At 50.4% G+C, this 26,254-nt stretch overlaps 1 protein-coding gene across 1 annotated transcript in view; it reads left to right on the plus strand.

The window, feature by feature from the left end:
* The window catches only part of LOC136295682 (hydrocephalus-inducing protein homolog), a 76,262-nt gene that overhangs the window by 1,029 nt on the left and 48,979 nt on the right, over positions 1 to 26,254 (plus strand). The window contains exons 2-14 of the mRNA XM_066194265.1: positions 1,199 to 1,313; positions 4,533 to 4,652; positions 6,677 to 6,811; positions 8,235 to 8,434; positions 11,801 to 11,922; positions 13,223 to 13,427; positions 16,331 to 16,523; positions 17,649 to 17,748; positions 18,990 to 19,108; positions 20,289 to 20,512; positions 22,426 to 22,493; positions 24,549 to 24,781; positions 25,594 to 25,694. Of these exons, the coding sequence (XP_066050362.1) occupies positions 1,199 to 1,313; positions 4,533 to 4,652; positions 6,677 to 6,811; positions 8,235 to 8,434; positions 11,801 to 11,922; positions 13,223 to 13,427; positions 16,331 to 16,523; positions 17,649 to 17,748; positions 18,990 to 19,108; positions 20,289 to 20,512; positions 22,426 to 22,493; positions 24,549 to 24,781; positions 25,594 to 25,694 (1,935 nt within the window). The remainder of the gene's footprint in view (positions 1 to 1,198; positions 1,314 to 4,532; positions 4,653 to 6,676; positions 6,812 to 8,234; positions 8,435 to 11,800; positions 11,923 to 13,222; positions 13,428 to 16,330; positions 16,524 to 17,648; positions 17,749 to 18,989; positions 19,109 to 20,288; positions 20,513 to 22,425; positions 22,494 to 24,548; positions 24,782 to 25,593; positions 25,695 to 26,254) is intronic.

Genomic DNA, 26,254 nt, shown 5'->3' on the forward strand with positions numbered 1-26,254 from the left:
CCATTCCATGGAACCCATCGGCATACCATTAAATCCTCTTCTAGTCTTCTCTGTGCTGAGGTGTGACAAAACATAAGAGTCCAATGGATTCGTACAGATTTGGGCAAGGTGGGACTGCCCAGGTACCTCCCTGGGGCAGGGCAAGTTTGACTCTGTCTCTTGCTACTTTCAACTCATATAAAACCTTTAGCACCAGCATATCCTTGGAGTCTGCCATGAATTGGGTTCTGGATTTTCAGGTCTGTTACTTTGCATCCCGTGCAGTCACCTGGTGCAAGGCCTCAGGCGTGGGTCTGGGGGCACTTTGGAGGTCTTTGATGGGTTGTGACACCCCCTCAGCTGCCCCTCACGGCAATGTCCCTTGGATGTGGCCTTCTGGGAGTGGGGGTTTTAGAGCTGAGCCCGTTTGTGTGAGGGAGGATGGGTGTCCACTGCCTCTGAGCAGAGGTTACACCACACCCCCAAAATTTCCTCCTTCCCTCTCTGTTGATGGGAGGTTTGTGTGCAAGCCTGGCCTCAGCAGATGAGTCTGTGGCTATGACTTCCCCAGACAGAGCTGATTTTCAGGACAGCTGCTGGGTTTGGTTTTGTTGTGGATACATGTTTCTCCCTGAGCCTTGTTTACTCCTCCCCAGACCTGAGGTAGTGGGACAATAGTGTCACCTTTATCTTGTCTCAGTTTCCCTTAGGTGGCTTAACTCACCGTCCAAAGTTCCACTCAGGAAGCATTTTCAAGCAAGGGTGGGCTTTGGTGCTCGCAGCTTCTTTATACAGCTTTGTCACAAAGGGCAAAAATTCCTTTATGACACTATTTCAGCCATTAGCCATGACATTCCAGTCTCTCACAAGTCCTGTGAGGAGCAGCTGAGAGAGCAGGGGTTCTTCAGCCTAAAGAAGAGGAGGTCCACTTGAGCTGTTTTTAAGTAATATTTAAGCTACAGCTTTGTTCTATCTATCATTAATGTTCAGATTCTTGGCTCCAGGTTTCAGTATGATCCATCTTTGAAGTGCACAACATAGCCATATAGTCCTCAAATACAGTCCCACTAGAGGTCTAACAATACTAGCTACTTGTGCCAAACAAGCACTTAGCTACCTTTAAGTAATGTAAAATTTTTAGCACCAGTATATCCCTTGAGTCTGCCATGAATTGGGGTATGCATTTTCAGACTTTCATTGTTGCTCCTTCCAGGTGAAGCATTGTCGCTTATCTACGACATCCTCCCTTCAAAATGGCTTCTGGATTCTCGAAGAAGACACCACCACCACCACCACCTCGTTCTTTGTTAAGAGAAAAACTGGCGTCTGTTAAAGTGAGTACCCACTGGGGCTGTGCTAAGGCTGGAAACTCCCCTGGTGTCCCTCCTCTCCCTGCCCTGCCCGTTGTCCAGCAGCACTGTCCAGCTGCAGACCCCGTCCCCACCTCTCTGTGCCGTGCTCCTCTTGGTGGGGCTGTCCTGGTGCAGTAGGGAACACCGTGTGTTGCTTCAGGGACAGTCCAGCTTGCCTGGCTCTGCCACCGCAGCCAAGTTAAACCTCTGTGAAGCTGAAGCCCTGAGCACCTGCTCCTTTCCCTCCCCTTGGTCACAGTCATTCCTTCTGTCAGGTGGACACTCACCAGTGCTGCTCTGACCAGCCTGCCCTTGGGCATGTGGGGGGGAAGCTCAAACTCTGCCCAAAGCCTTGAGAGACGCGGCTGGTCCCAGCCTGAAGAGGTTCCAAAGCAGCTGTTCCCTCTCCTCTCCTGTGTGGGGCACAGATCCAGCCCTGCAGGCAGCAGAGTCAGGGCCGCAATGGTGCCTTGGCTGTTGGGAGATCACTTGACTGAAGATACCCCACGGCTGAGGCTCTGTCAAGGAGATCCCTCTGTTTTCTTCTGCGGAGGGATCTGTGAGCCCAGGCAGAGAAAACCAAAGCCAATTAACGGAGAGAACTAAAACTTGGACACATTCCTGTGCACCTCACTCTTGGTACAACTTTGCTTTCTTGCGTCTCTTGGACTCGCCCAGCAGTGCTATCTCCTTGCTGTGAGTTTTGAGTGTTGTGCAGGAATGGAGTTAGGGGAGTGCTGAGAGCTCCACCCCACTCTCTGAAAAGGTCACTGCCTCAATCCAATAAAACTAAAGAGGAAAAAAATGCCCAAAGAGCAGAAATCCCCAAACAAGTCACATCAAATCATGGAGAAGCTAATGGGACGGAGCCATGGGGTTGGAGTATGTATATTTTACTCTGTGTTATTAATTTACTGATGCTAAGTATTTCAGCAAGTAACTTCCAGGGCTTCCAGGACTGTCCTAGACTATGTGATCACAAATTATTCACCAGTGCCTCTTGTTCAAGAGAAAGCCTATATGAACAGTGGCATCTCTGAGGCTCTTGCTGCGTTTTTTTTTGCCTTTCAGCTGCTTCCATCTACGTTCCTGAGGGAGAAGGTTCAGGCCAGTACTGGGAGGCGTATTCTGCCCAGCATTAGCCCATTTCAAGTCCTGAGACTGAGTCGTCAAAAGGTAGCCTTTTCCTGCTCTTTTTCTTTCTGTTTGATGTGAAGTTTGAAGAGGATGTGTGCTTGTGACAGGCTCGCCTCCAGCAAAACATCTCAGTGTCCAGGTCCTGTCATTGCAAACTGCTGCTTGTGGTGGACTTGGAGTCCTGATCTGCACCAGGCCAACACAAATAACCTCTGCTGAAGCTGCTGGGCTTTGCTGGAGTGTAGCTGCCATTGCTAAAACAAGGGGGGGAAGGCTGGGGACGCAAAGGCACAAAATTGCCATTTGCCATTCTCCTGCTGAAACAGCCGCCTCTTGCTTAGGTGCGGTCACCATCAAATGCTTGGGGTCATAGGATTCCCTCCGCAGTGGCAGCGTTGCCCTTTGAAGGCCGAGGAGCTGCAGTAATTACTTCAGATTTAACAAAACTCATTGCATTCATGCTTTGGGTTGGAACCCTGACGTGGTGTTAGATTTTGCAGGCTGCCAGATGTACAGGGGACTCACCCTGGGCAGAGGGGAATGGATGTGCTTTATCTGGATCCGTGCCTGCTTAGAGGTGTGTTTAAAGCTGCTTTTCTTGCAGGGCTGGCTCAGTATAAAGCCCACTCCAAACGGGTAGGTGACCGAGGTGGGCAGTTGAGCAGGAAATTGGCAGCATGAGATGTGTAACAAAGTGGTTAAGGATCGCCCTGGAGAGGGGGGATTGGGAACACCTCAGAGAAGGGCACGACTAAGGGGACAGCGTGCTGCAGCCACTCCCTTGGGCAGAGTGTGCCTCCTGTCAAGTCACGGAGGATTCCTGCTTGTGTCTCTGGAGTGACAGCAGTGTGTCTGGAGAGGGCAGACAAAGCAGGGGAGAGTTTTCTCAAAGCAATGTCTCTGCTCCAGAAGCATTTGTTGCTGTTGTGTCATTCCAGACGTGCTCTCCAATGGTATTAAATAAGATAGCAATAACAGATTACAAGAAAGCACCCATTTAAAAAGGAGATACCAACTTGCTGAGAAAAGAACTGAACGTTATCCTCATTCAGCGATCACCTCATTTGTCTTTTTCCTAACTTCTGTGTTACTTTACTTTTGCCTTTACCTCTGCTAGCAATGCACTAACTTTTAAATACAATTAACGGGGACAAAATCATCCAAGCAAAAGAAAACTGTTTATTAGTAACGATTCAACTGAGCTGGGCGTGTCTCCGTCTCCCCTGGAGACAAACAAAGACACCCTCCAGCAAAATGGCAATCTTTCTATACCCTTTATACCTGCCTGGGGCGGTCCCCGGCCCCTTTCCCGTTGGACGGTACTCAGGAACTTCCATTCTCTCTGACCACCAACTTTTCTGTCCCCTCCCCTCTCATCACCAACTTTTCTGTCCCCTCCCCTCTCCTCCTACTTCCTTTTGGTCAGGTCTTCAACCACGTCCTTCTCCCAGCTCACAGCAGCACGCAACAAACCAACCTGAAAAAATCCAAACCACAAACAACACACAGAACCAACAACTTTCATTCTTTAACTTAATAACCTTTTGACATTGTTCAGCAAAATATCGCCTCATCTCTCACACCTCCTCTGGTACTGTTCTCTTCTTACTGATGTCTAAGTTCTAGATGAAAAAAGATATTTGCAGTTGTGTGGGCCTCAGTTTCCCTGTCTCAGAATAACGGACATCCCAAAATTGTTTCCCATGGAGTCTGATGTAAATTTATGGGTTTTACTTACTCCATGAGTCCTCAGTCAGTGCCCCAGAGCTCTGTGACCTCATGGGCACAGGGCAGTCCTCAAGGTAAGTGCTGCCTGGCATTCTGGAGAAGGAAACCCGGAGAAATAGGTGCCAAAAGAGCAGCTTGGCTCGAGCCTGCTCTGTGTGGCCCTGCAGCTCTTGATCAGCTGAGAGCAGAGGTGGGTGAGCTACTGTTTCCCTAGTGTGGCCTGGGCAGAGGTGCTCACCATGAGTCTGTACTTCAGTGGGGATCAGTGTAAGATTCTCCTTCATGAACCTTCCTCCCAGCAGCTGAACGTCTCCCTGCTCTCTCTTGCCTCTCCAGTTGTCATCAACTCCCCGGAAAAAGAGCTCGTTTAGCGTTTCCCCACCAGAGGTGGTATTTCGGAACTTCGTCGTTCATGAGGTCTATGAAATGGTGGTGTCTCTCATGAATAAGGGCGAGGTAAGTGCTGGGACATGGAGCGTTAACACTGTGCTGGAAGAGTGGTGTAATTCCCATAGTGTACAGCAAAGCAAGTTATCTGCTGCAGCACATCCAGAAGAAAATGTCTCAGCATCTTGTTCTGCAAGATGGTGGAAATCTTCCTGTGCTGGGAATTCTCCCCTGATTTTGCCCATGGGCTGACGGTATCTATCCCAAAGGAGTTTCCTTCTTTTGAAAGCTCTGATTGATAGGAATGTTGAGGGTTATACAGTTCTTACCTGCTCTCATGCTTTGCCTTGAGTCTATACCACATCTTGTGTCTCCTTGGTTAATCTTGGTTCCTGGTAGGAATTTCTGCCTCTCTCAGCCTGTTTGGCTCCCTTTGTGCAGCTCAGAGTCAAAGCTCAGGGGCTGAGTCTTCTACGCTTTCTGCTGGAATCACTATCATTAGTGGCATTGGCACGGCAGGAAATGTTCTGAAACAGCCCTGGAATCAGAGTGATGTAGCAGAAGCAGTAGGAGGCCTTTAGGTGCCACTCCAGGCTCCTGCTAAGCTTCATCCAGCTCTGCTCAGGTTTTCCAAAAGCAACATGGTGCTCTGCTTTCCCTTTGGAGAACCACAGCACATCCAAAGCCATGTGCTCCTGTTTGGCAGTTTCCCAAGAGAGTTGAGAGGGAAAAAGTTGAAAAATGTCAGCAGTTGTGTTGGACTGTAAAGGGGAAAACTGAGACCATTTGAATTTCTGTCAGGGAAACATTTTCTTAAATGAGGCTTGTGCCAAGAGTGGGCTGGTGGGAAGAGACAGGAGGGAGTCAAAATCATCTGGTTTGGACTTTTTGAGAGCATTTTGGTGCTCAGGGGTTGATATGTATGTGTTGAAAATGCATGTTTGCTGTGTCTGTGTATCCCAGAGAGCAGAACTTGGCCTGCTGGCTGCAAGCGGGAATGCCCAGCAGCCCAGCTTGCCTGCACAGGCAGCAAGAACCCCTGGAGAGCCAAGGTTGGCTTTTAATACTGAAACCACACTGTGAGTCAGTGCTGGTCATGTTTTGAAATATTGCCCCCGCAGTCCCCCCCCGCCAGGGCTAGCTCTGGAGAGGCTTTGGAGGAATATCTCCAAAGGGACAGGACAAAAGATTTCAAAAGAGGCTCTTACCCCCAGATTATTCCTCAAAGGGGTCCAGGGGCCGAAAGAGAGAGAACAAAGAAATCCAGGGGTCTTATCTAGTCTCCTATTTTGGGAGGGTCCTGGCATTCAGCCAATTAGGTGTGGACATGTAGGGAGGAAATTCTCGAAGGGTCAAAAGGCGAGAGACCATTCCCCTAAAGAATTACAACGTTTCTCCAGGAGGAAAATGCCTTTGAAGCCCACAGTCAGTAGGCACAGCCTGTCTGTGTTTCCATCACTTTTGGGGAGGTGATTGCTGTAATCAGTTGATGATTCTTCCTTGCTGCTTTACTGGCCCTTTAAATTCTCTTTGTCGTCTCCTTTTTTTAGGGATTGCTGTGTTCCTTCTTTTGCTTTTCAGGTTTGCTTTTATTCCCAGTAAGGCCACAGTGTTTGGTCTCCTCTCTTGCTGGTCTGCCTGCATGACTGTATCCCCCAGAACTGCCCTATCCAAAGCTGACCTGCTAGAAAGGAATTTCTTCCTTCCCCGGGGATAATGTGCTGTTATGCTTTCAGGTAGCACAAACCCTCTGTGGAACACGACTGCATAGCTGTGTGCAGGCAGAAGCCAGCAGGTTTTTGGCCCTGTTGAATATGCAGATGATTTGGTTCAGGTGCTCTGTCTCCATCCTGCTGGTGCTGACCTGCTCGGCCTTTCCTTCCCACCAGGCACTGCCCTACTGCCCCTGACCAAAATGCTGGAGCCAGACAGAAGGGATTCAAGATCACCATTGGGAATTCTGTGCCTGTACCTCCACAGCTGAAAGGGCTTTAGAAAAGGGGTCAAGGAAGGACGTCACCAGGGCATGGGCAGGTCTCCTCTTGTCCTGTTTCCTCAAGTGGCAAAATCATGGTTCCATGTCTTTCCTGCAGAATCTTCAGAGGGTGCAGGTCTCCATGGAGAGCTCACCTTACTTCCAGCTGGCGGGCCCCAGTGATGCATGCCGTGCCGTGCCAGGAGGCGCCGTTACCAATGTGCACGTCCACTTCACCCCTGACGAGAACAAGGTGAGACTGGAGGAGCCAAAACACAGAATTATCTCCAAAGCCATTGTTGTCCCTGCACTCTGGGTACAGCCCATGCTGTGAGCTTGGCTCCAGGCCGTGGGCAGGCAGCCTGCAGCCAGTCCCAGCTTGGCATGTGCTGTCAGGCCCTGCACCCAGGCCTGACAGGCCCTGCTTCCCCTCGCTGCACATTCCTCTGAGCATTCCCAAGGGAAGAAAGATGCCCAGGGAACAGTATGCAAATGATAGAGGGGTGTTGATAGATGTCTGGCCATCTCTAGGTATAGTGGAAGGGGTTTCATTATTCTGCAAAGTACTAGAGGAACAAAGAGGTCAGAGAGCTTTCCTCCTTCCTGACTGGCCACAGCTTCCCTGCCTCACCCGGGGCTGGAGCAAGGACGGTGCTTTTTCACACCCTCTGTTCTCCAGCCTTGGGCTGTGCTGTCCCAGAGCACAGCTGACCATGATACGGCTGCAAGGCCAGGGCAGAGGATGTGCTGTGCCCGTGGGCCCAGCCTGGCACAGGCACACTGAGCTCTAGGTGCCCTTAGTCAGCAGGAGCTTGGTGAGCTGCAGGGGACTTGGACACCTGCCTGAAAGAGCTCGTGTAGGGCAGGTACAGCCTGCAGGCAGGCAGACCTGTGGGCCCAGAGCCGGTGGCAGCGACACTGCTGCGGCTCTGTCTTCATGCCTGTCACTGTGGCTGCTCTGTCAGCTGGCGCCCATTCCACGCCAATTCTGCTTTTGCGTGCAAGTTTGAACACCAGTGCCGAGGCCCTGGCAAGTCTGCTCTCAGCGCTGTGATCTGGAGGCTGGTTCATACAGAGGGGTTTAGGACATGGCATGGAAGGGAGGAAGCCTTGCCGGGAAACAAAGAGAGGCTCTTTCCAACAGCATCCTGCTACCTCTTAGCACTGTTCTTCTCGTGACTTGGTTGGAGAGGCAAAGTTAGAGGGGAGTTCTGAGCAAACAGATATTTCTACACCAGGCCAGAGGTCCAGGATCTCTTTGGGTGCAGCTGTTTTCTCAGTTTCCTTTTGTTGCTTAGATTCAGTTTAACACTTTGTCCTATTCTCAATCAGTGGGAATATAGTAACCTAAGGAGGAATGTCCTGTGTTCCCTAGCTCCATGTTCCTTAGAAGGGACTTAGGAATTATTTAACATCATTAAAATTGAGAGTAAAAATTATGGTGGCCTAGGGCAGTTGTCTGTATGACCCAAGTGACACAAGAGCTTAATGCCACTGAGATAGGTTTTGCAAAGTGCACTGGTGCCTTTAAAATGTGAGATATTAGTAGAACTTATTGTTCATTTGGGGGTGGAATAGGTAAATTGATACCCTTGAAGGGATATAGGAAATGGCTTTTCTTCTGCCATGGAGATGGCACCAAATGACCTGTGCTGAGACAGTTTCTTTTCCTGCAGGTTTATTCCCATGAGCTCGTCTGCGTCAGTGGAGAGGAAAGGATAGTTGTGCCAATTCGGGCCATCCCTGCCCGAGCTATCCTGAACTTCCCCGACGAGCTGGACTTCTCAAAGTGTCCTGTCAAAGGCAGCACCCGCAAGAGTCTGCTGATTGAGAATTCTGGTAGTCTGGCAGCTCATTACCAGCTGAGCACCGAGAGGTGAGGCAGCTCATCTGTCCTTGTGCAAAACACCTTTGGGGGATAACAGAGTTGGGAAAGAACAACAAAAGGAACCAGAGCATGGGAGCTGCTGCCCTGCGTCGCCGGCTGCAAATGGGCAGGATGGATGGCATCTGCTCTTGCTTTCGGTGTTCTTAGCAGGATGCAGCCTTTGAGCTTTCTCCGTCCCAGATTTCCTGGGGGGTGCTGGAACATGTTAGTAGCTGGCTTGCGCCCTCCTGAGCACAAGCAGCTTCTGAAATGGTTCCTCACCACTGTCAGCCAAACAGACCCATTCTCTGGGAGGACACAGGCACATGGCTTTCCAGTGGTCCCTGCATCAGATGCCCAACATGAGCTGTGTTGCAGGCAGCCGGTGCAGTTCCTGTTACTTAAAGCTGATCTGATTTCCCTTGTCAGCTGAGGGCATCAGTCCTCTCTTCTGTTCCGTGATGAACCTTTGAAAGCCAGTTTAAAATTTCAAACACGTGCTTTAAATCTCTGAATAAGGTCGTGCCCCCTTTCATTGAGATCTCTTTTTATATATTCTGAAGTTCCTGTGTTTCTGCTGTTTTTTCATTTTGGTTTGTGTTAAATGTTTGCCAAAAGATCATGAATTCTTCATTGGGAACTTTCATAAATGTCAAGCTCCTCTAATGCCTATCAATACACCACATGCCCATAGGTATATGCACAGGTGTATTAGAAACATGAGACATTTAGTGAATGTGTGAAAAGCAATTGGGCTGCTTTAAAAGATAAAAGAAGGTAGAATAACTTTTTCTAGAGGGGACCTCTGGAAATTGTCTGAGCAAATACACTGCTCAAAGCAAGACCAGTGTCCGGGGATTGCAAGGGGCCGTTGGGAGATCTGGAGTTGTCTTTAGATGCCATACAAGGAAACAAACATACAAATGGACTAGTTAAAGAGCCGAAGAAAACCTATTAAAACCCCTCCATGACCTTATCTTTTCTGCCTGTCGGGTGCAGTAGTGATTCATTGAAAGGGTAGATCTAACAGGATGAGAACTATCTTAAGGAGCAGCTCACAATTAACTCACTATATTGCTCTAATCAACCCGTAAAAGGCCAAAATTTATCCTGCCAGCCCCATCTCTTGGCAGTGGTTTTCATTTGGTTATTATAGCGTCAGGGATGTCTCCTTCACAGTCCTTCCTATCTGTGGGCTCAGGGAACAGCTTAGTGATGTTGACTGAAATTCAGAGGAGTTAAGTTTAACTGTAGAGCTTGTGTCCTTGGGTCTTGGGGAGCCAGGTCTATATGAGAGATGACTGCTCCAGCAGGAACAGAGGAGTCTGGTGGGTACAGCCTGGGGTGGGATGTAGGAGATGCAAGGGCTGATTTGCACTCAGTTTTTCAGCCCTGACAACTGAAACTTGGCTGGATCCTCTTCTCCTGGTAATTTGAAAATAAGAAGATATCTTCTTTCTCATGCAACGCCTGAAGTCACTCCCAGGAGTGTTATTCGCATCCTGCCATCTGAGGGCAGGAGTATGTAACATGGGGCAGGAGTGGGAAGGGAAGGGAAGGGAAGGGAAGGGAAGGGAAGGGAAGGGAAGGGAAGGGAAGGGAAGGGAAGGGAAGGGAAGGGAAGGGAAGGGAAGGGAAGGGAAGGGAAGGGAAGGGAAGGGAAGGGAAGGGAAGGGAAGGGAAGGGAAGGGAAGGGAAGGGAAGGGAAGGGAAGGGAAGGGAAGGGAAGGGAAGGGAAGGGAAGGGAAGGGAAGGGAAGGGAAGGGAAGGGAAGGGAAGGGAAGGGAAGGGAAGGGAAGGGAAGGGAAGGGAAGGGAAGGGAAGGGAAGGGAAGGTAGTGCTGAAGTGTGGCCAGGGACTCCCTTAACTGGCAGCTTCTCTTTCTGGCAAAATTTCTGACAAAATAATAAGAAAAAACTCCTGTGCCTTGCCCACACCAAGCACCGATCCCCCAAGCCCCAGCAGAGACCTGCAGCAGTGCTGGCTCACCCTCGGGGCAGATGTGGGAGCTCGTACAGTAATCGGGCTCCGGGGCTGCTGGGGCCTTGTCTTTCCTCCTCTCTCCCCAAAGTCTCACATCCAGCACATAAACATTGCTGGCCCAAGGCTTCTCCATCAGCCACTAGTGATGTTCTCACTAGTGGTAATGGAGCAGGTCAGGCCCATAACTGCAGCAATAGGTCCTTAGTGAGCAGAACCTGAAGCAAGTTCATCAGCTGTCACTACTGACATGAATGAAATTCAGCTTGCCAGATGTTCTCTATATTTTTGTGTGTGATAAGTTCAGCACCAAACTCCCCAGAACACCCTTTCTGTGGACAGATTGACCACCAGCAAAGCACTGAGGAACTTTTGTTTCCTCGGTGGGGCTGTGGAAGAGCACAAAGCCCAGCAACTTCTGGGCAGAAGCACATTTCACCTGAGCTGTCCCTGAGCATCAAAACACGGAGTCTTGTGTTTGTCAGGCAAGAACTGTTCGCCTGGTGACCAATCCTAATTGCTCCTGTTACATCCAAAGTGCACCAAGACATTTGCGTAATTATTTCCAACACATTGCACAGAGTTTGTCTGGTGAGCCAAGCAAACAGTTACCAGCCTGGATGACAACCCAGGGTCCCAGATTGCACTACTGGTAAATACACAAAACCCTCCTGTTCTGCCTCCTCGATGTGCTCCTGCTAATGGTGCTTCATAGAGCTGGGATTGGATCCTTCAGATTGTAAATGGCATCCTCCTTTTGGGTCTTGTTTCCATGTCACTGTATTGCTCTAATCTGCATTTGCACTCTTTCAGAGTTTTGATTGCTCCTTTTTGTAGAGCAGCTTTCATTGAAATGCTGATAAAATGTGCTAATTCAGGATCTTTTCAAGGTAAAATAAACCAAAGAGCCACGCTGCAAATTCAACAGTAATTATTCCGTGGTCTTCAAGGGAAAGTTCCTTCTCCCTGTCTGATTCCTAGGCTGTAATCTCACAAGAGAGGTAGTGCCCTAACATTTGCATCTCTTGAGAGGAGGTTTATAGGTAGCAGGAAAAGAGAAATTCCTGAGGCAGTCAGTATCAAGTTATGCATGCAGATAGCTCTTAACTCTCTCTGTGCTTTCCACAAACCATTCTCTGATGGGATTGCTGGCAGTCAGAAGGCTGGATGCCGAGTATGGGGGGGATTAGGTCGTTTTATCCCACAGGATCTTCTGAGGGCTGGATCTCCTCAGAAGTGGGTCAGTAGCTGTTTCTGATCCTGGCTGTTCCGTCTGTCTTGGCTGTAGTTTGTTTGCTCCCTGCTTGCCCAAGTGAGCTGAAGTGACCTGCACTGCAGAAGGAATGTCATGGCCAGATGTCCCCCCAAGTCCTGATCTCTCTCTTTGTGTTGCAGTCCTTTCTCCGTGGTTCCAGCTGAAGGAATTCTGGGCCCTGGTCACACCATGCAGGTGACAGTGGGATTTCACCCGCTGACGAGCGGTGACCATTTCGGGTCCCTGGTGGCGCGCTGCACAGGTGAGTGCTGGGCAACGCACGGGACACAGGACAGTTCTCCACCATCACTCCCTGTTCATCCCCCTCAATTCCCTCTAGATGTACCTTCTCTGTTCCAGCTCTGCCCCAAAGAAAACTGAAGTAGTTGGTGTTTAAATGGTTGATAAAGTGGATCCCCCCTAACAGGGCTAAGATTTTTGGAATTCTGTTTTGCTGGGTGTTGCTGAGTGGAGGAAGGAGGAACCCTGATTCTCCACTACTGTGTGGCTACGCCTGGGTGAAGTTTTATTTTACTCCTGGGCAGTGCTGTATGTGAGCTGCGAGGTCTCCGTCAGACTCTCTCCAATGCAGTGTATTTCTTGCACACCTCTGTCCTGTATGCCGCTTTTCCACTGGCTTGTCACAGACCCTTTTACTATGTTGCCCTCTACGCATCTATGTAGTTTTTGCCTAATAACACCTTCAGGCCCTCAAGTTCCTGTATGGTGACAAATCAAGACAAATTTTTCCTCGTCCCCATTTCCCAGGCCGTTCATGCTGTTGCAAACCTCTCTCATCTCCCATTTGATTTCTAGACTGAGGAATCCCATTCAGTCTTCGTATAGAAGCTGCTCTGTACTTATTAATCTTTCCTTGTCCTTTTTTATTTAATCTGAAATGCTCCATCTTGGTTTTTGAGATCAGAACAATATAAAATATTGCAAGACTGATGGGGCTGTGGGTTTGGACAGGGAGATGACGGTGATGATTTTTATGGTGTTCATTTTGTAGTGGTTTGTCATATTGCAAAGCCAGGCTGGTTGTGTTTCCTCTCCTGTGTCCCCTCCTGCTGTGGGCTGTCACTTCACCTGTTCCTCTGGGTCTCCTTTTTCTGCCCACATGCCCCCAGGCATATTTGCTTGTCAGCAACAAGGGATCCAAGGGATCAGGAGAGGCAGGAGTCTCGTGGGATGCGCAGGGGAGACCTCGGCAAGCCAGGATTGACCAGGGCTCCTCAGTGTCACCTGAAGGACTTTGATGCAGAAATCCCAGTGATCTGAGTGGGTCACCTGAGCACATCTGACAAATCCCACTGTACATACTGTCACCTTGGGGCCAAATCTCTACAAACACTCTCAGAAATAAGGTGGTTAAGGAGGTGGCCAGGACATCCTCACGCCGTACACACAGAGCTGTCAGGACGTGCTAAATGTACTGATCCATGGAACTGCTAATACATTTAAAAGCTATGACACTTTCTTCCGTGACCTGTGGTTTGCTTTGTTCCTTGTGCTTCCATCAGCAACTGAGCTAGCTGAGCAAAGACTCTGCTTTGTTCCAGGTGAAGAAAGTTTCTTCACATTCCTTCGCGCAGAAGCTGCAGATGTCAACATTGGGTTGAGCACATATTCCGTGAAGGTTGAGAAGACTTTCATCACCACAGCAAGCCACACAAGCATGTTCATCAGGAACAGGAGTAACATCACAGCCCACTTCCAGTGGAAGATGTTTCCTACTGAGGAAGCCGACAATGAAGAGAAGAGGAGGTTGGTTTGAAAGATACGTTTCAGTGAGATACATGGCCCAAGACTGAAACTAGTGCATGGCCTCAGGGGGGTGTTGGCGATTTTGAATGGTTTAGGCCAAGTAAACCATCCCTGGCATTAGGGTGCGTGTCCCTGGGCTTCAGGAGCTCAGCACAGCAATCCAGTTCCATTTATACTCCAACCAAGGATGGCATTTTAGGAAGGAAAGGTTGATTGCAATGACTGGATTTCCTCAAGTTCTAATTGGGCTTTTGCCTCCCTAATCTTCTTCCTACATGACCTGGCAACATCCTTCAACGTTTCCTGAGTTGCCAGCCCCTCTTTGCAAAGGCGATACGCCCTCTTTTTTCCCCTTAGTTCCTTCCAAATCTCCTTGCCCATCCAGGCTCGTTGTCTTCCCTGTCAGCTCACCTTTCAGCACACAGGGACAGTCTGTTCCTGTGCCTTCGAGACTTCTTTCTTGTAGTATGTCCATCCTTCCTGGACCCTTTTGTTTGTAAAGGCTGTTTCCCAAGGTCCTCTCCAAAACAGTCTCTTGGACAGGCCGAAGGCTGCCTTCCAGAAGACCAGAGTGGAAGTTTTGTTGATGCCCCTCCTTGTTTCACTGATTGTTGAAAACTCTGTTATTTCACAGTCACTGTACCCCCAGACAGTGGTGAACAGATGAAGTTCATTTAGTTCTTAGGGAATCTCCTGGTGATATCCAGTACCTGGATCCCAGGGAGGCAGCAGGCTTCCCTGTGGAACGGATCCGCTCGATATACAGGGCCCTCATTTCCCCTTAGAAGGGATTCACTTACTACCACTACCCTTCTTTTCTTCGTAATACTTGAGGCTGGGATCTGTCTGGCAGAAAAAGTGCAGCTGTCTCCAGACAGAATTTTCTCTTTTAGTGTCATCTGTCTGAGCCTCTGGATCCAGGGCCTCATACCTATTCTGTCAGGGTGCAGTGATGGGGGTCAGGACAGGATTTCATTACCTCCTCAGCAGAAGCCCATCCCCATTCCCCACTGTCTCCTAGGTCTTCTCCTTCTGCCTGATCACAAGAAGGGCAGGGCTCCTCTGACTCCTGCTGAGCTTCTCTCGGGCTTGGAAGGGTGTAACTCCAGCAGTTTATTTTTGTTTCGCTCTCCCTAATGCTCCTCAGCCTTCCCACTTCTTCCTTACCTTCTGCCACTAGACAGAGCAGATCATTCACCTGCTCACACTGCACGCAGGTGTCTTTCACATTATCCTCTGATATTAACACCAGGCTCAGACCCTCCCTGCAGCCAGGGGCCTGGACAGCTGTGTCCTTCCTGGGGGGTTCTGTTTGAGATAGTACACTCTTGCTGGCGGCAGCAGCAGCAATGACTTTTGATCATTTGTAAACTTGCTGGGGGAAAAAAAAAAAGGCAGAAAGATGAAAGGAAAAAAAAGGCAAGCACCTCAAAACCAACCAAAAGACACAGCCCGCTACACAAGGAGGGTGGGTGGCTGCAGCCTTTCTGCTCGGCCTGCTTGTGTGAACTGCCACGCAAAAATGAAAAAATGCTGTGCAAACTGCCAGCCCAAACTGCTGTGCCAAAACTGCCGTGCCAAAACTGCCGTGCCAAAAGTGCCATGCCCAAACTGCTGTCCCCAAACTGCTGTGCCCAAACTGCTGTGCCAGAACTGCCACGGCAAGCGCCTGTTTGCTGCGGGCCAGGTCGCTTGCACTCCCCAGAGCCATTTTAAATCACCTGCAAAGGAACAGGAGGTCGAGCCTCACCCGCTTGAATGGATGGCAAGAGGGTCCTTTAGTGCCCTGGGCTTCTTGGTTCTCCACTGTTCTCTGTCTACTTACACAGTGTCTGACTTCCATACGAGCTCTGTATGTTAAAAGAAAATCCCATGACCACCTCTGGCTATTTCCCTGGGCTGTTTATTTCCATTTTTTCCTACTTGCCTGCCTCAGCCTGGATCCCAGGTGATCCACTTTCCCCTCAGAAGAAACTGGGTTTTCTTTAAGTAAACTTCAACCTGGTTTTGGTTTTGTGGATTTTTTCCAATTACATTTGTTTTCATGCCAGTTTGTGTCCTAGACTGTCACCAGGACATTTTGTTTTTCCTTACTTCCAGTCTTAGGGATGGTGTTAGCTCTAAGGCCAACTCTCCTGCTGTCAGAGATGCTTTTGAGATCTCAGAGCAGAGAGGACTTTTTTTTATGAGAGGAGCCAGTGCAGGATCCTTTCACTCTCTGGCCATTCTACTACCATGCACTGGGATGGGACCCAAAAAGCTCTGGATCCTGAAAAGATGATCTCTCCAGGAGTTTGCTCTCTCCCTCCTGCACCACGAAGTCCCTTCCCCTCTCACAGCCTCTGTTTTCATGCATATAAAACCTTGGATATCACTGAAGGGATGCGGTGCCTGAATTCATCAATTTCCTTTGGAAGTGCTCTGGGATGCTCTTGTGAAAGGCAGAGTAGGGAACAGGGCAGGTCCAAAATGGAAGAAGCAAAGAGCGATGCTGGTAACACGTAACCACAACCCAGCTTTGTCTCCCTTTCCCAGGGAAGTCCTGCAGTGGGTGCTCCGTGATCTTTATCTGCCTCCCCCGAGCAGCTCAGTGGTAGGAAAAGCCAGCTGAGGTGGCTGGTGGATTCTCGCTCAGTGTTGGCAGAGGCTTTGAGGCAGGAGATTCTCTTGAGGGATGCTGGCTTTCCAAAGCTCTCCTGAGCTTGCAAGTGTGGAGTAAAGCTACCTGCTGAGCTAGTGCACAACAAGTTATCTTCTGATCCAGTTGGGACCCTCGTGGCTTGGGGTCAGCCCTTGCTGGGGAGCTGCCGCTCCTCCCCAAGCGCTTTGCTCTCCCGCACTTCCGCTTCTCTCTGCAAATATATTAAATGACCTGCTGGCTTTTTCTCTCCCTGTGGCTGCAGGCAGTGTGATTTGCTGGAGCCACCACCAAAGGTCTGGATGGAAGACTTCGTGGAGGAGAAAAAAATAAAGAAGGTGAAGGGCTTTTGTGAAAATCGCACCGCCCTCCTGAGCAAAAAGGTCCAGGAGGAGAAGGCAAAGGTGCAAGAAGACCCCCTGCTGTTCTCCAATGACTTTTTTTCCATTGAGCCAATGGTGAGTGATAGCTGAGAACCTCATTTTCCTCTTCTTCCTCCTCCTCCTCCTCCTCCTCCTCCTCCTCTTCCTCCTCCCGCCCACCCTACCCCCGCCCCTTCCCCCGGGTGCGGTCACTCAGCAGGTCCTCAGCTGGCTCGGTGAGCTCAGAGGGAGGACATGGAGTTTCTGGTGCGGCTGCAGAGCTCACTGCTGAAAGTATTTCTGCCCTGCAGGCTCAAGGCAGGGCTGAGAGCCTGACAAAGCTGAGCTCTGCTGCCAGGGCTCGAGCTCAGGGCACTCCGTGTCCTTGAAGTGTCCACAGGGAGCAGTTTTTGTAGGTAGGGGCTCCCCCGACGCGTGCTGCTGCGTGGGGTTCAGCACAGTGTGTTGGAGCACTGCCAGTTCACGTATCGACACGAAGCATGCAAGGGTTCGCTGGGAAAAGGAGGCCAAATTCAGCCCAAGGTTAATCGTAGAAATGCCTGTCCCTTCCTCTAACCACGACTCGCACTGTTTGTGAGTCTCCCAGTGTCGTCTGTGAGCCTGGACACAAGGGTGGGAGGTTATAATGGGCATTTTGAGTTCTCTTGCACATGGGGACAGTAAACCTTTTCTTTTTCTGTTTATGCAAGCAAACGCCCATGTCCTCCCATCAGCCAGAGCCCTGATTCTGAGTATTGGCATTGTGAGAGATGATGAATGCCTGGTGTCTGCACAGTGCAAAATGCCTTCTCATCCTGGAGTAAATCCTAGAATAATCCCAACCTCTGCTTTCTTTCAAAAAAGGTTAAACTAATATTTTTATTTCCAAGGAAGGGGATCGTGTTCTTGGTTACTCCTATGGCCCATCTAAGGCCAAGAGCCACCAGTGCACAATGGCAGTTAGATACCACTGTAGCTGACTGCAGCATGATGAGACCAGCAGCTTGTGTCAGAGCAGCAGGAACATTGTGGAGAGTGGGGGCTGATCAGCTGAGCATTGAGAGCGCCCAGTGGTGTGTTGAGCTGGGTTTAGAGTGTTTCCTTGGGCTCCTTATGTTGTTCACTCATCACTGATGCTCTAAAGAAAGGCTTAGAGGAGTGGTTGAAAACAAGAAGTGTGAAGTTTGAAGATAAATCTTTTTCTGTCTCTTTCTGTTTCAGGAGGGAGAGATTGGGCCACGTTGTTCGGCTGAAATCAAGGTGACCTTTAAACCCCTGGAAGCACTGAAGTATCAGAGTGTGGCCTACTGTGACATCTCAGGTACAGCTCCTTTGCCCTGCTTCTCTCACCCACAGTGAAGCCATGGAGCAAGCCCGAGCCCACTGGGCTCCCATGTAACTGCTGGGAAGAGTTCCTGGTCAGCAGGGCAGTGCTGGCACATCCCCAGTGTCCCTGCAGCTTCCAGGGAGTCTCCCATGCAAGGCCAGGGCTCGGAACACCTGTGTCTGGATTGCTGATCCCAGAACAACCCAGGCAGTGCAGGGAGATCTTTTCATGGCACGGCTTTGCCAGCATTTCCTCAAAGGCCAAGGAGCTGCAGAGCAGAACAGCTTTAGTGAACAAGCACTAAGCCCCTCTAGACCACTGACCTCCAGGATGGGTCCATTTGACGTGGATCCACCATCAGGCAGTCGCAGCTGAGTTAGAAATGTGCTCCCTGAGCCTGGATCACCTCCAGACACCACCAGGCCAGCGGAGGCTGAGCCCCGCTGAGCCCAGGGTGTTGGTAGAAGGACCACCCTTGGCCAGCACCTGCTTCTCTCCCTGTGTGGGAATTGTCACCTTGCAGCTCTCAGTCTGTGCAAACAGAACACAGTGCCGAGTGTCAGAAGTGGAGGACAGCAGTCCTGTGCTGCTGGGCCAGGTGGTTTGGCAGTTGTTGCCTGGCAGTTTGCCAGGTAGCAATTGCCAAATCTTTGTGAGCTTTGTGCCTTCACTGAATGGATTTCAAAGCTCCTCTAAGTGCATGGGGAGGAAACCCTAGAGTCATAGTACGTTAAGGATGGAACGGACCTCAAAGACTGTCTAGTGCCAAGGCCCCTGCCATGGGCAGGGACACCTCCCACTAGACCAGGTAGCTCCAAGCCCCATCCAGCCTGGCTTTCAACACTTTCAGGGCTGGAACCTCCACAACTCCCCTGGGGAACCTACTCCAGTGTCTCACCACCTCACAGTAAAAAAATTCTTCTTAATATCTAACCTAAATTTCCTTTCTTTCAATTTATACCTATTACTCCTTGGCCTGTCACTACAGGACACCAGAGATGTTTTAAACTCAGCAAACTGGTGGCTAAAATTGGAAACCAGCCCAAGGAATGGGTTAGAAATTGCAAGTCAGCCCCAGGGGATATCTCCTGAGGGAAGAGAAGGGTCCATATCTTCTGCTGCAGCATCAAGAGCTGGTTGCATGCAGCTCAGAATCAGGGACTAGCATTGAGGCAGCCTGGAAAATCCAGTAGAACAGAGGGAATTATTGTACTGAAATGGACATCTCTCCCCAGGCCGTGAGAGCAGGCTGGCCCTGCGCCTCAGAGGGGAAGGCCGCGGACCCTTGGTTGAACTCAGCTGTGATACCCTGAACCTCGGGGAAGTTTTTGTCAAAACCGCCCACACGCATGAGGTGAGCACCAGGGGATGGGATGGATCCTGATGGCTCCTGAGGCAGCAGCAAGCCTGGTGGAGCTGTGGAATTCCTGGCAACCTGGGCAGTTGTGAGCAGGGAATATCTGATGTACTGGTCAAATCTGGGCGGGGGGGGGAAGGGGGGGGGTCCAGAAAAATGTGTCTGTTGTTCATGAAGCCCCACTCCCTTCTTTTGGGCAGCCTTCCCTAGGGATCAGCTGGGAGGCTTCCTGCAAAACAACCCCTTTTGACCCAACACTGGGTCAAAAAGCTGTTCAGAGGCTTTTGTGGCAGCACCAGACACAAGGCACCTTTGTACTGGGCTGTTCGGAAGCAGCTGGGACAAACTGGCTACATTTGAGCTTCAGTCCACCGCAAACAATTTTCAGTCAAGTGTCTCCTGCTCATTCCTGGAAGTCACAGGAAAGCCATCCAGCCTCCTGGCTCAGTGCAGGCCCTTGCAAAGGGCTTGAGGATTCTTCCCCTTGCTGTCCAATCCCTCACCACACTTCAGGCTTGGTGCATCTCTGGCTCTAGGAAGAGAAAAGTGTTCCTGGGAATAAAGCAAGAGATTTTTCTACCTATTTGCCTCCCCCCTATTGGGGGTCAAGTTTGCAAAAGAAAAAGAGAGAGCAACTGAAAGAGGCAGAAAACGAGGCACTACATCATGCCAGACACTTTCAGAAGTTTGGCTGTAGAAGAGAAAGACACGTTGAGTTTTCTTACCAAAAGATGGCGCTGTCTGTACATTTTGATGTTGATGCCTCCTTCTCAGTGTATTGTTTTCACGATATGGGAAAAGGTAAATGCGTAGATACGGTACTGCTGGAGCTGTGCTGACTGGGGCAGCAGCAGCTCTGTGGTGATTCACTACGCAGCTGCAATCACCCCACGTTGCTCTCAGGGCCAGGTCTGAATGAGCTTGGTGATACTGACCAGAGGTGGACTGCTCTGTGTCCGTGGGGTAACCCCAGGGTGACTCCAGTTATGTGGAGTTGTGTGAGCTTCACATGAAAACCCAAAGGCAGAACTTGTCCTGTTGTATTTTTTTGACTTCTGCCGTCCAGCAGCACAAAGCATCTTCTGCCTTTTCTGGGTGTTAATTGCGCCATTAGAAAATAACTCCCAAGAAGGGAAGATTTCACGTGTACTTGCATTTTGTTTTCTTGCTGCTGCAGGTGAAACTGATGAACAAAGGAGTTGTTGATGCTCCCTTCACCTATATCCCTTCAAACACGAAAGTGGGCTGCTGCTTCAAGTTTGTACCCGAGGAGGGCCTCATTGCACCAGGTGGGATCCAGACTATTCAGATCTCCTTGGATGCCGCCGTGTTGGGGCGGTTTGAGGAACCATTCCAGTTCCGTGTGGCTGGATCTCCTACGCCTGTGATCCTGACCATCAAGTAAGGACTCTGGGAGCTTACTCTGGGTGGGCACATCTGTAGCTGTCTCTGGGACATCTCTCACCTACCTCATTTTGGGGCCAGGCAGAGAAAAAAGATGTTTCCTGAGGTCTCAATCTCTGCTCTGATCCTGGCATTGCCTTAGTGTGGGGCTGCCTGCTGCCCCGTGTGGTACCCGGGAGCTGGAATGACTCCTCCCTGCAGGGATCTCCCTCTGCCTTGGGCCATGGCAGGCAGTGGCATGGATCAGCTTTGGGCAGTAGCTGCTCTGGGATGTCCCCCCTGAACACCCAGCAAGGCCCCCAGGGCTTTGGAGATGGGCCAGCCTGGGTGCTTCTCCACCAGCAGCAGTGTTTTTAAAAACTTCTGTTAATAATCCATCCCAAAGGGGCAGCAGCAGCCTCAGCTCACCTCTCATGGCCATGCATGGAGACAGGCTGTGCTCCGAGCTCCTGTGCAGAGTGCTCTGCTACCTCCTTTCCACAGCCAGGAAAAGCCTGATGTGGGAGACAGGGAGCTGTGCAGCAGGAACCGTCCCAAGGACATGGGCTTCATCCCATGATCCTGGCCCTGCAGAAGGGAGAAGGGGTGATGATGGGGGAGGCAGAGCTCAGTCCTCAGGACCACAGCAGCATGAGGGCTTGTCCCTGCTAGCCTGAGGCGTGTGCTGGTAGGATAACGTAGTGTAAGCAGGAAAGCTGATGCTGGCTGCTCTGGAGCTTTGGAGCTAGGCTGCTGCTGTTGGGAGGCACTGGATCAGGGCAATAAAGAAATGAAAGCAATCTGCAGTTGATTATCCCAATAAGATAAGGGAGATGGATTAAAAAGAACATGTAACGTATTACCTAGCAAGAGAAAAGTGTTGACTAGGTCTGCCCATAGTAGAGAAACGATTGCACCGGCTTTGCTTTTGGAGGAAAAGTGCTGCTATTTTTATTTTGGAAATCAAGAGGGAACCTTTCACCATCAAATAATTGATTCTCCTCTGTCCCTCCCCCAAACTGGTCATGCATGGGATGTTATTCCATAAGCAGCTTCCTCCTTGAGCAAGAGAAGGTGTTTCTTGTTGAGATGTGTAGAGCGGAGCCAGGGGCAGTCCTGTGAACACAGGAGAAGACACAGTTCACTGGTCCTTGACTTTTAACCAAAAGGCAGGGTGCGCATTGAGGGGCATCAAGCACGAAATAAACTCGTGTTGGGCAGCTTCAGGTGCTGCCTTCAGTGGATGTTGGTGACTTTTAGTGCCTGTCTGCTGAGTTCAAGGACAGGTGAGGAGGTGTGGTGGATTCAGGACGCCCATGTTTGGTTGTTTAAGCTATTGCTCCTGGCTGTGCCAGCTGGTGCACTAGTGACAGGCTGGTCCTTTCCTCTAGGATTCATCTGTCCACTGTGTAGAACTGTTAATGCTCTTTTTAGAGGATGTTTGGGGCTCCCCTGGCTTCCTGTCTCAAAACTCTGTCTGTAACAATTGTGTGGGTCAAAATCTCCAGAGAAAGCCCCTCCATGGGAACACCAGTTACAGCCAAGTAGCAAAGCAGGGAACCTGTGGCGGGAAAGGCTGGTTACAGAAGTTTGTGGGGACACCTTTATGTCCATCCCATTACAGATGGGGAATCTGAGGCACGGAGCCACGTCTGGGTGGGTGTTCAGGGTCCCTCATGGGACCACCGGCAACTTGGGGGCTTTTCCTGCCTGCCCTGCGTCCAAAGCCCCATCAGTGGCTGTGGGCTGCTGGCCTCTTGGCTTTAGCTGCCTCCTGTGCACATGGACGCTGTGCTGAGCACATGGTGGTGTGTTGATTTGAAACGCACGATGCCCCTGACACCAGGATTTATGCCCCCAAGCCACGACAGCCGGCGGCTTTGCAATTCCCTTTAACGTAACCATTTCCTTCTGTGTCCCTGTCATCGCAGGGGGTGTGTCGTCGGGCCGACTTTACACTTCGACACCGATGAGCTCGACTTCGGTGACATCTCCTTTGGTGAGTGTTCCCTGCGCTGGGACGCAGCGGGAGGGATCTGTGTGCTCCAAAATGGAGCACTTGAACGTAAAAGCATCCAGCACTGCTCATGTTCTGCCACAACAGCCTCTTCAGGGTGTGAACTGCAGGTGCCTCAGGTAGCATTTTGCCATTGTGGGATCAAATAGAACCAAGTATTTTCTGGTGTCTCCGTCCTGGTTTAAAAGACAGATTGTGCCAAGGAAGGTGGCAATCTTCATGGAATGGAATGATGACCCTCCTCTCTCCAAATTACTATACCTTTGAAATTACAGGGCTTCCAGGCAAAAATATGGAAAAGGAATAACAGTTCTTTACTAGAGTATATCAGGATAGCACAGACAACAATGCAATGCCAGAAGTTTCCAACCCGCCAAGTCCCGTTTTCCCCTTTGGTGTAGTTATGATCACAGGCTGGAGGAGCTGTGGGCTCTGGCAGGGCAGTGATTCCCTCCCAGCCGGCACGGGCAGGGAAGGAAGGAGGAAATCGCTGCTTTTGCAAACTACGGGCAGCAGGAGATCTGGGCACTGGCAATCGGGAGCAGGCAGAAGCGGGGAAGGCGGGCAGGTTCGATCACGGTGCTGAGCCCGGCGCCAAGCGCACGACGTCCCGCAGCAGCACGCTGCCGACCTTCCCGAGCCCTGCGCGGAAGGACGGGAAGGTCTGCCCCCTGCAAACCTCGGCTCCGACTTCACAACCGCCCGCGGCATCACGGCACAGCTCCCAAAGAGCCCCGGATGGAAAAGCCCACCCGCACAGCCGAGACCACCCCAAACCCCCTGTATCTCCCTTCCCGGACCGAGGCCAAAATTCACTACGAAACCTAAACTCGTAACAATGAAGTTGTTGAACGTTTTAAGAAAACGAATTGCCTTTCCTGAGCTGCTTCTTCCCCACCCTGCATCACCACTGAGGCACTTGTTAAGTTGCCTTTTGAATAAATGAAACAAGAAAGGCAACAGGTAGAAACGCATTCCTAAGGTCTCTTCAGCTGAAGGCAGCTGTTGTATCTTTGCTTCTGTTTAACTGTTGTTGACTGTTGTCTGCATGTGGTGACCTCAGTCTCATTTGAGGTTTTGACATCTGTGTTTGTCCCTTTTGTGCTTCTCTTGCCTCCCTGCTGGAGTCCCTGCTGGAGCCGGCAGTGATTACTGTTGATGGGCACAGAGAAGCTCTGGGCTGCGCCTGCAGTTGTTTTTTTCCCCCATCTGTGTTCAAATGACTCTTGGTGAGCAGGCCTGGGGAGAAGTCTCCTCCCCACAGAGCTGGCCAGCCAGTCCACTGCAGAGCGGGTTGTGGCTGGTGTCCGGGCTCTGCAGGACATCCCCACCATGCGTGGCACTATCTCTGGCTTTCCAATATGGAAAGCAAATCTCAGAGTTAAGGTGGGGTAAACCCTTGCAGGCAGCAGTCACAGTGAGTAGTATGGGTGCGATGTCCCCGCTTGTTGGGTCAAGGCTCGGGTTTGCCTCCAGCTGAGTGGGCTCTGAGCTGTCACATGCCCAGTCTGTTTGGCCCAAACCAAAAGACGCCTTAAGAATTCTGCAGAGAGAAACGGTGTTAGGGTGCTTTGCATCACGTTCTGGTTCCTGATTCCATCCTCACTTTGTTTTGCTGTAGCTTCTTCTCAATGACGACTCACTGTTTATATATCTTGAAAACGGTAGGAGTGTTGGCAGACTTAACAGGGAATTTTACAGTTTGAATTTTCAGAGGAAATGCTCGGTCTGGGTGCACAGTCATCAGGGAGAAATAACTGGTGCTGGTTTGGGGCCGGTGAGGGAGCTTCTCCCCATCAGAAAGAGAGAAGCTTGCAGTGTTGAGCAGGGCTAAGAGCAGGCATTTTCAAGGCTGCAGTCTGGAATCAGTGTTAAAGGGAACTAAGTGACGACTAATTCCTCTTGCAGCTTCTCAGTAATCTGTAGTTCAGATAATAAAGAGCCAAAGTCCAATCACGCTTTCACCCTACCAGGGTATTCCCACCAGGAGTCACGACATAACTGGTGCCTAAACGGATATTTGTGTCCTTTTCCTAGGCTTTCCCTGCACCAAGACCTGTCGCCTCACTAACACCTCGCGGGTGCCCGTGACGTTCAAGCTCCGCGTGTCGGACGATGGCACTCAGCCTGCTGTTAGCAGCTTTGAGCAAATACTCAGCGACAGTGACCCCTCCTGGAGGGAGGGAATTCATTTTTCTGTGAAGCCACGGGAGTTTACAATGAATCCCAGCGAGAGGACCCTCCAATCCCAGGAACACCAGGACATCGAGGTATGGGAAGAGTCCGGCCATACACACTTCAGCAGCGGGTCTGAAGCTTCACGGGAGTGTGGGAGGGCTTTAGCTCTGATGCCAGCTCTGATCATCGTGTGAGCGAGGATCTGCACTGGCGTGGGGCCTCTGTGAGCTGGGTTACTCGGGACGTTCCTGAAGGAGCACTGATTTGTTTCCAAAATCACAAGCTGAGATCATGTACCATATGGTCAAGTACTGAAGGCATTTTGGTGTTTTTGAGAGCAATGTCTTTGATTGCAAGTGGGCAGAGGACGGACGAGGACCAAAGGTGGCTGTTAGAGAGATGTCATTATATAAAGCAGTTTGCTTTTCTTCTTGGTCTCATTTCTCCTGTCCTGGGGAGTAGAATGATTTGTGTTCACTGCAGGGATCTCCAGTGAAGGCAAAAAACTCTGCAGCCATGAACTGCCCAGCACCTGCTGGCCCACGCTTTGCCTTCAGCTTCCCGCTGTAAAGCTGAACTCATTCTGTTCAAGTCAGGAGATTTCCTCTGCATTTATGTCATTGTAGTCAGATGAAAATTTGCCCCTTAATTTGAATACGGTGCTGCACAGAGCTTTAGTCTAATGTTTTCATTTAGCTGACCTATGCCCCGATAGCAAGGTGTGCTTAACAAATCTGGTATTTGCCAGACGGCTTCTGTTACTCTTAGAGACTGTGCTCTCCACATGGAGCGGCAGAAGAATTAAGGCAAAATCCTCCCTTTTCTTACCACAAAAACTGGAGGACATCACACGTGAGTCGTGAGCTTTTGTAAGGAAGAATTTACTGCTCTTCTCTTCCACCAGGTGACCCTGTGTTCCAACACTGTGACGGAATACAACCGGAAATTGCTGGTGGACCTGGAGTGGTTTGGCAAGGGAGTGGCATCACTGATCATCAAGGCCAGGTACCAGCACTTCCCTGGCCTCCCCCAGCACACTGCCTTGCACAGGGTGTGCTGGCTGCGGCTCCCAAGGAGACGTGTTGTTTAATGACCTCATGTTCTGCCCAGCTGGACATGAGAACAGCAGTGCTTGAAAAGCAGCCTGTGGTGAAAAGGAGCCCTGCTGACAGCCCAGCGTGGTCCTGGGTCGTTTTCTAAAGGGACCAGGAATGATATCATTTATTGACCTGGTGCTTGAGGTGAAGCAAATTTCCCAAGGGCCTCCTCGCCTTCTTCCTGCAAGAGGTGGAGTTGTGCTGGGTTGCAACCAGCCCGCGTTGGTTTGGGGCACACCAAGCAGTCTGCTGAGGGTCAGGGTCTGGTTCTGTTAACGAGGGCACGTGACAGTGGGGAAATGGCTCACAGCAAGAGAGGTGAGGGCAGGATCTTAGGAGGGGAAATGAGTCCTTGATGTGGCAGGTCAGCTCTATTTTTTCCCCTTCTCTCTGCTTCCTGTTTTGAGCTTTGATGTTCTCAGGCTTAAAGCAAAAGTTGTTCTTGCTCCAGCAGAATTCCATCCTGCT

This window comes from Chamaea fasciata, unplaced genomic scaffold (assembly GCF_029207755.1).
Source record: "Chamaea fasciata isolate MVZ Bird 193981 ecotype frontalis unplaced genomic scaffold, bChaFas1.0.hap1 SCAF_12, whole genome shotgun sequence".
NCBI classification, from domain to species: Eukaryota; Metazoa; Chordata; class Aves; order Passeriformes; family Sylviidae; genus Chamaea; species Chamaea fasciata.